The 8831-nt window shown below is 37.3% G+C and overlaps 3 protein-coding genes and 1 non-coding gene across 4 annotated transcripts in view; 2 read left to right on the forward strand and 2 right to left on the reverse strand.

Annotated features, from left to right (window-relative positions):
- LOC104737421 (probable protein phosphatase 2C 52) overlaps window positions 1–2511 on the forward strand; it is a 3178-nt gene extending 667 nt beyond the window's left edge. The window contains exons 3-7 of the mRNA XM_019235169.1: window positions 667–1038; window positions 1120–1467; window positions 1548–1665; window positions 1757–1980; window positions 2059–2511. Of these exons, the coding sequence (XP_019090714.1) occupies window positions 775–1038; window positions 1120–1467; window positions 1548–1665; window positions 1757–1980; window positions 2059–2511 (1407 nt within the window). The 5' untranslated portion in view covers window positions 667–774. The remainder of the gene's footprint in view (window positions 1–666; window positions 1039–1119; window positions 1468–1547; window positions 1666–1756; window positions 1981–2058) is intronic.
- On the reverse strand, window positions 3573–6160 carry LOC104737422 (protein SYM1-like). The gene is made up of 8 exons (XM_010457590.2): window positions 5671–6160; window positions 5419–5559; window positions 5223–5336; window positions 4989–5132; window positions 4389–4418; window positions 4182–4297; window positions 3985–4045; window positions 3573–3869 (listed from the first exon to the last, which is right to left on the reverse strand). Exons 1-8 carry the CDS (start codon window positions 6025–6027, stop codon window positions 3864–3866), a joined length of 969 nt encoding a protein of 322 aa, XP_010455892.1. The 5' UTR covers window positions 6028–6160; the 3' UTR covers window positions 3573–3863.
- TRNAQ-CUG lies at window positions 6271–6342 on the reverse strand. Its single transcript has one exon. It is a non-coding gene; the product is annotated as a tRNA-Gln (tRNA).
- Window positions 7967–8831, forward strand: part of LOC104738477 (jasmonic acid-amido synthetase JAR1-like) — a 9810-nt gene continuing 8945 nt past the window's right edge. Inside the window, exons 1-2 of the mRNA XM_019234623.1 lie at window positions 7967–8310; window positions 8395–8579. Coding sequence (XP_019090168.1) covers window positions 7967–8310; window positions 8395–8579 — 529 coding nt within the window. The remainder of the gene's footprint in view (window positions 8311–8394; window positions 8580–8831) is intronic.

Genomic DNA, 8831 nt, shown 5'->3' on the forward strand with positions numbered 1-8831 from the left:
TTCGATTCACTTTACTACATTGGATTCCTAAAAAGTGGATCCCTTTGCTCTAAAAACGGTAGCTTTTTCTTCTGAATTTTGTGTTAACGTTTCCTGAGATATATATATAGCCACAAATAAAGTGGATGTAAAACTCTCAAAGAGAATTTGTGATTTTTTTCAGATGTTGGTTAATGGTTTTAGTCATAGATTAGACATGTCTTTGTAAAGTATCTTCAAATAACGCTTAGATTTGCCTGAGTTTGATCTGTTTCAGGTTGTTGTCAGTTCTCAGTTTTTAAGTAATGCCATTTTCCTTCGAACATTGAAGAACTTACCTCATGGGTTTGGTTTCTCCTTGGTAAATGTTGGAGAAATCAATACTCTGTTCTTGATCTTTATGTTTTTGTGATTCTTGTAGGTCCTACTTTAGAATAATTTAATCACAGGGATTAGTAAACAAAGCCAAAGAACATAGATTAATAAGATCCCCAATGGTGGTAATGTGTCAGTTGTAAACAATGAAGACAGTCTTTGTAGTAATATATACTCTATTCTATTGTCAAGATCACATGCTGGATTTTGGTCTTTACTACTTATTGAGGCTTATTTTTCTCTGTGTTCTTGTTGAAACTGCTTTTAAACTATTCACTGAATCCTTTTTTTGCATTGCTCCTTATGTAAAAGCTCTCTGCTTGACTAAATTTTCTACTAGAGCATAACATTTGGAGATCTGTTGGTGGTACACAAGGAGAGTCTTTTCTCGTCTATATAACAACCGCTGGGATTAAACAAATGGGTGGTTGTGTATCGACTAGTAGTAAGAGTACGTGCAGTAGCTGGAGCAATGGGGAGAAGCCTGTGCGTCGACCATACCTTGGGATTGGTTGTTGTGTGAGCAAAAGGGCGAAGAGAACCTTCTCAGACCACATCGTCTCGTTGCAGAACTTGAGTTCTATACCAAATCGAATTACCAGCAGCAGCAAGAGCAGGAGCTCTTGCATTTTCACTCAACAAGGACGCAAGGGTATAAATCAGGATGCCATGATTGTGTGGGAAGTGAGTTCTTCAGACTCTTTTCTTTTGTTTTTTTAACAGTATGGTCAACTATAAACCGGGGGTTGCTGTTGCATTTTGTAGGATTTTATGTCTGAAGATGTGACCTTTTGTGGTGTATTTGATGGTCATGGTCCTTATGGCCATCTTGTTGCTAGAAAGGTGAGAGACACATTGCCTGTGAAGTTGCAATCTTTCTTCCATAGGCTTCAGTCGAAGCAAAACGGTTCTAAAGGAACTCGATTCAGAAGAAACTCAAGCAAATCTGCTGTCCAAGAAGCTGTTAAAGAAGGATCTGATGAAGATAAACTAAAAGGCTTGTGGGGAGAAGCTTTCATGAAATCGTTTAAAGCCATGGATAAAGAACTGCGGTCTCATCCTAATCTGGACTGCTTCTGCAGTGGCAGCACTGGTGTAACAATTCTTAAACAGGTAGATCTAGAGATCATAGAGCTCTCTTTCGGGTTCAACCATGTTTCCTCTGATCTAGATGATTTCTTTTGATTTTTCAGGGCTCTAATCTCTTCATGGGAAACATTGGAGATTCCCGGGCCATCCTTGGATCAAAAGATAGTAATGATTCTATGGTGGCAACTCAACTAACAGTTGATTTGAAGCCGGACTTACCGAGTATGCTTAACACCTTTTCATAATCTATTTTTTTTTCTTGGCTTGTATGCATTTATCTAATTAGGACGTTACTGTTTTGTGGGTCTGATAGGGGAAGCTGAGAGGATCAAACGGTGTAAAGGTCGAGTATTTGCGCTGGAAGACGAGCCCGAGGTGCCACGAGTCTGGCTACCTTATGATGATGCACCTGGATTGGCCATGGCTAGGGCGTTTGGTGACTTCTGTCTAAAAGAGTATGGAGTCATTTCAATACCTGAGTTCACTCACCGTGTTCTTACAGACAAAGATCAATTCGTTGTTCTTGCCTCAGACGGAGTAAGTAAACAAGTGATCTTATCTAATTTCTGAGCTTCAAGACAAAGGCTTTACTGATCTTTGAGCTTTAATGAACAGGTATGGGATGTGTTAAGCAACGAAGAAGTTGTTGACATTGTAGCTTCAGCTACAAGCCGGGCATCAGCAGCTAGGATCTTGGTGAACTCAGCTGCACGTGAATGGAAACTAAAGTATCCGACTTCAAAAATGGATGACTGTGCAGTGGTGTGTTTGTTTCTGGATGGTAAGATGGATTCTGAGTCGGATTATGATGAACAGGGCTTCTCCTCTGCCACTAATGCTGTAGAATCAGATGATGGCCAAAGATCAGAACCATGTCTCCAAAGAAACTTCACAGTTAGATCATCATCAGATCAAGAAAATGAGACTAACGGTAATGTGAATACAGAGACTGATGCAGAGGATGAGAAGACGGTAGGTGATCAAAACTGGTTGGGTCTAGAAGGTGTCACACGCGTGAACTCACTTGTCCAGCTTCCCAGATTCTCTGAAGAGAAGTCGAAGACTTGATATTAGTTTTTAAGGTTACTAGATTTTAAGCCGCGGTACAATGATTTTACAAAAAAAAAAAAAAAAAGGTTTAAAAATTGTATTTGTTTGTTAATTTTGTTTAGTGTTTAAGATTGTATTTCTTATAGTTATAAAAGTAGAAATTTTTACTGCTTTTTAGATTTAACCCATGAAAAAATTATTCTTACATTATTATATTTTTAAATTTTTAGTGTTTTTAAATTTAATCGGTAAGTTTAAAGTTATTTCGATTTAACTCGTGAAAAAATTATATCCATAAAAGTTATTTTGCAGTATACCGCATATTAATTTATATTATAAATACTCTAATTTATTAGATTTAACTCGTGAAATAATTATTTTTGCATTTTTTATTAGCATATTAATAACCATTAAAGTTTTAATTGTTCATATGAAACAATATAGTTATTACTGAATATTAGAGTTTTTAAAAGAAGAAAATATTGTATAGATATTTTTGGCATATGTTATTAAGTGTAATAAATTTCTTAATATATAAATTGTTTTAGGAAATTATAAACCAAATTTGTAGAGACATTTTAGGAATTTAATTGATTCTATTTGTATGTGCAATTTTTTAAGGATTAAATTTGTAAATAAGTATAATTACTTAAAGGACACCAAATATACTTCAGTTTATAAAAACACCACGGATAATTATTTAGTTTTATTTATTAAAATTTGAGAAATCTAAGGAATCAACCCCTAAGTACCTCAAATCAAGTAATGTAGATGACTAAATCTACATTTTACATTCAAAATATGTAAAACAAAAATTTATATTGAAAGTCTATGCAAACAAAATCTCTAAAGATAGTTTTGGTGATTTTATGAGATTAAAACTTTAATATGTAGAGCTGTTTTTGGAAAAATCGGAATGTATAGATATTGTTAAGATTTTATGGCAATAAATATAACAAATATTGGTCGATTTAAGAAAGTTTAGTATTTCTCTACAATGTTATTTATGGAATTTTTTAAAGGGTTAATATTATAAATAAAAATTTAAATTAGCAAAACTTAAAGGACATAACCCAAAATGTACTTCAAAAATGTTAATATAGATTTCTGGTATGTGATCTTGAAAAAATTGTTATGCTTGAGCATTGTGCGCAGCTTGATCTGTTTCTTTTTTTGCTGGTGTTTTGAGTTTGGTGTATCTGTATTTCACAATAGATTTGCCTCATCGATTCTATCTTAGAATCCATGAATCAAATGTATATACATGTATTAGGTATCTCTTCAAAAAAGAAAAGAATATATGTGCTTGGTGTTCTTCATCCACTTCCTGCTACAGTCTATAGAAATCGGAATCTACATGCTGATGTCGCCTAGTCCTGTCAAGTATTTGCAGGTACAAATTAGCTTAGAAGAACACTCTGACCAAACATTTAAACGCTCAAGTCTATTTTTGAAGAGGGGGGTCTCAGAGAAAAGGAACAGTTGACAAACCTCACTCGAGTTAGAGTTTGTTTTCTGTAATGCTGGCGCCTCTGCCTTCTCATTTGAGTAACTTCAAGAATTCAAAATGAAAACCAAGAAACTAATATTAGCAACATAAAACTTCTCTTCATGATAGCCGACAAGCTGATATGCCCAACATGTTCAAATAAATTGGATTACAAAGATTAAAGATGAAGAAGACTCACGTCGACAATATAGTGACCCATATGAGTTCAATACAATCCACCCAAAGAAGCCTTTGGTCTACAGGAATTACACCGTATGTAACCAAGTGAGCCAATGGCCAGAGTTTCCAGCCTGCCTGCACAACCAAAATCATGACAAAACATTTAAAAAGACGAACTTTAAAGCTTTCATAAGATTATAAAGACAAAGGCAAGACTGATAATTACAGTGATCATTGGCCAAAATGTGGTCTTGATTTCGCTGAAAATGTCAGCTGGAGATTGGAAACGCAAGAGCCCTNATTAGCTTAGAAGAACACTCTGACCAAACATTTAAACGCTCAAGTCTATTTTTGAAGAGGGGGGTCTCAGAGAAAAGGAACAGTTGACAAACCTCACTCGAGTTAGAGTTTGTTTTCTGTAATGCTGGCGCCTCTGCCTTCTCATTTGAGTAACTTCAAGAATTCAAAATGAAAACCAAGAAACTAATATTAGCAACATAAAACTTCTCTTCATGATAGCCGACAAGCTGATATGCCCAACATGTTCAAATAAATTGGATTACAAAGATTAAAGATGAAGAAGACTCACGTCGACAATATAGTGACCCATATGAGTTCAATACAATCCACCCAAAGAAGCCTTTGGTCTACAGGAATTACACCGTATGTAACCAAGTGAGCCAATGGCCAGAGTTTCCAGCCTGCCTGCACAACCAAAATCATGACAAAACATTTAAAAAGACGAACTTTAAAGCTTTCATAAGATTATAAAGACAAAGGCAAGACTGATAATTACAGTGATCATTGGCCAAAATGTGGTCTTGATTTCGCTGAAAATGTCAGCTGGAGATTGGAAACGCAAGAGCCCTAAAACTGTAAAGTAGATACTATTCCAAATTGCAGACCACACGGTTTGATCAAAGGCGATTTTTGCGGGGACTACCCACCATTCTTGAAAAGGAAAGAGAGCCTTGAAATAAACAAGGATTTGGTCTTCAGCGTATTGTATCAACAACATGTTACTACAACATATCTTGACAAAACAAAGAATGATATTTACCTCACAGAATTGGTAGTAATAATGAGAGAGTGAACCATGGAGAGTGAATCCAACAAGACCTGATCTAACTACGCGAGATCGATCAAACTCAAATAGCGGTTTTCCTTCATAGCACTGCATAAATAAATTTTACAACCAAAATGGTCAGAGAGAACTCAAATTTAGAAGCTTTCTAAAGGGGTTTGAGTTTGTTTACTTGTGCAATCCAATCTCCAAGAGAATACACAATTCCACTAATGGCCATTTTCGCCAGAACAGGGTTTGTTTTGAGAATTTGTTCATATGCAACCCAATTGTGTTCAGGTGCATACCTGAGTATCTCGTAGAGAGTCCAACCCTAAGTAGAACAGTAACAATCTATTACATCAAATTTTGGTATAATCTTATAAAGGAGCAAGCTTTGCAGAAACCTAAGAATCAATCAATCAAAACAAAACCTAAAGCTTACTTGCCAATAGTCATGATCGATGGATAAAAGCTTTGTAACCGCAACAGTACCAGCGGCGAGAACTATGGCTGCGTTGATTCCTCGACTCATCAACCGATCGTTATCTCTATCTTCTCCATCTCCTTCATCTTCTTTTCGTTCTTCTTTTGGCTTAAAATTAACACTTTTCAAATCGATTGCTTCTCTGTCTTCAATGATGGAGCCAACAACGATCAAACTCCTCTTCTTTGATGCAATCAATCGTCTCTGATTCTTAAAAGGGCTGAGTCTAGGTAACTGATCGGCGATTCTAATCCGTGAAGGAAGCTTCCCTGAGACAACGATGATGGTGGTAGGACAACAAGACAGAGCTGCCATGGAGCTTGTGTACTTCTTCTCAAATCTCAAAGGAAGATCCTTTTTTCCTTTCTCTTCTCGTTGGTTCTCTCCACCGCCAAAGGTTAAGTCTTTAGACTTCACCAAAAAAAAAAAAAGCAGACTTTTGTGACCAAACGGTAGGAAACTGAGCCAAACCGAGTTTCGGTTTAATGTTGATCGATAACCGAAGAAAAAAAATCGAATTACATAAAAACCGGATTGCACTTTTGAAGCCGAAATAAAAGGTCCTACCGAGACTTGAACTCGGGTTACTGGATTCAGAGTCCAATGTCCTGACCACTAGACCATAGGACCAGTTGCTATGTGCCCTACCATTTCCATTTAAGACCAGGGCATGTTCAAGGACTATAGTTGAGTATACCATCGTTGTCTCCACCGCTTCGGCAGTCTCTGTTGAAAGATTCCGATCAAAAGAAATTTATGAATACGAGCTTGAGTACTACTACATCTCCTTGGTTAACGATGTTGATAGTATTAGGTTTTGGTGAAATTAAAAAAAAAAAATTTGGGGCTTTCCTGGTTCTTTTGGCCAATTCCGTTGATTTTAGGGTTTTGGAAAGCTTGGGATCGTAGAGGATGAGAGTTTAGGTGTATGATGAGAGAATATGGGATCCAACCCAATTCCCAGGTTAGCTTTGATTTCTCATTGATTCGACAAAGCATGTAATTGAGATTATGGAGGAGGCAATATGATTCGTTAAGTTTATGTGGTTTTTGGGGCAATATGATTCGTTAAGGAGGCCATGCCAAATGTAGGCCTTATACACCACGTTCATAGATGCATCCACAAGGGGACAACTTAGATTTTTCTGTGTGTTGCATCCAAAGATGTACTGTGTACCCAAAAAATCCGCGTTCACCAACCACGGATAACCAGTTCTCGTCTGGTTAGGTAAGCGCTTCTTGAAACAATTTGAATGTTTCTCAGAGGCTGGTCATGTCAGTACTACCCACGTTTTTTGTATGGTGTCTTGGAGATAAGATGAACTGGTGACAATTCTGTTTTTTGGCTTATATTGAGATTAACGTGCAGCCAGTCCTTTGCTTTACGGTTCTTGATAAGATATTTAAGGATTTAATTACCCATCAAGAAGATAATGAGGCAGAAAAAGGCTAAAGAGATTCATTTGACTAGCAAACCATGATCGTCATTTTGTGTATATACGAATTGGGAGAGAGAGAAAGAAAGGGAAGGGACTTTAAAAGTTAGATCCGTTGAAAGTAGTGGTAGGCCTGTGAAGGTTGAGGTTGAGGGAAGAGCCAGCCTGCCCAAAAAAAAATATATATCTTGTGCAACATGTGATGAGTAGTAGCTTGGTCCTACATGCTTATCCAGATATATGCTGAGAAACAAACATCAAAGGGTTGGCCACATTTTAGGAAGAACTAAAATTTCTATTGCTAGATTGTTCAAATAGGTGATTATGAGCTCTGTTCATTTAATATTTGCCATATATATTGCTATATGCACTGAATTATTACAGGGAAAGGGAAAGCAGTTGAAAGAGATCTAACATGATGTAGAGGTTTTGATTTTTAGGAGGCAGAGAGGCTTATCATGGGACCACAGTGGATGATATTGCAAAATACATTGTGGTTAAGGTTTGTCTCTGGAGCACATGTTGCGACTGGGATACTCTTATGTGAGAACGCATTAATATCTGTAATAAGTGAAGGATAGAACTTGTGGACGGTAATTCCCGTGACATTTATGTAGGTATCTGTGATGGTTTTTTCCTATTGAAAAGACAAATAAGGAGACCCCAAAAAAGTGAGAACAACAATACACAGAAAAGAAAATATCATCACTTTTTTTCGTTGAAGACAAATAGTGTGGTCAATGACCACTACCCCCCAATATGTTGGGTTAGGAGTTCTACTCATTCTGCATCGCTGAGATACAGAAGTTTTGTCTTTGATGGAAACTGTAGAAGCTGGTCATGATGATGTTATTGGTTGGTTCGAGCATGTATCGGAGAATGCCTGCAAGGTTCAAAGCGAGACTCTGCGCCGGATTCTTGAGCTCAACTCCGGAGTGGAGTATCTGACGAAATGGCTTGGAACTGTTGATATAGAAAAGATGGACGATTATACCTTGGAAAATCATTTTACTTCCTTGGTCCCTATTGTCTCACATGCTGATTTAGATCCTTATATTCAAAGAATAGCAGATGGAGAGACTTCTCCATTGCTTACACGAGAANGCCATAGCGCGCAAACTACTCTTCAGATTTTCCGATTATCAGCGGCTTACAGATCAAGGTTTGTTTTCATTTCTTGTCTTTTCTTTTCCAATAAAAACTTCTTCATTTGCTCATAACTTTACTATGCTTCTTTTTCGTAAAGGTTTTATCCAATAAGGGAAGGAGGGAGGATTCTTGAGTTCATATACGCGGGGAAGGAATTTAAGACGCAAGGAGGGTTGACAGTAGGAACGGCCACAGCACATTACTACGCGAGTGAAGAGTTTAAAACTAAGCAGGAGACAACAAAGTCCTTCACTTGTAGCCCACAAGAGGTCATCTCGGGAGGTGATTTTGGGCAGTGCACGTATTGTCATCTCCTACTTGGTCTCCATTACTCCAGCCATGTAGAGTTTGTCGCCTCTGCTTTTTCATACACCATTGTCCAAGCTTTCTCCTTTTTCGAAGACATCTGGAGAGAGATTTGTGCTGACATCAAGGAAGGCAATCTCAACTCAAGAATCACTCTGCCCAAGATGAGGAAAACTGTATTGGCTCTGATCAGACCAAACCCGTCTCTAGCTTCCCATATCGAGGAGA

Source organism: Camelina sativa, chromosome 13 (genome assembly GCF_000633955.1).
Source record: "Camelina sativa cultivar DH55 chromosome 13, Cs, whole genome shotgun sequence".
Taxonomy (NCBI): domain Eukaryota; kingdom Viridiplantae; phylum Streptophyta; class Magnoliopsida; order Brassicales; family Brassicaceae; genus Camelina; species Camelina sativa.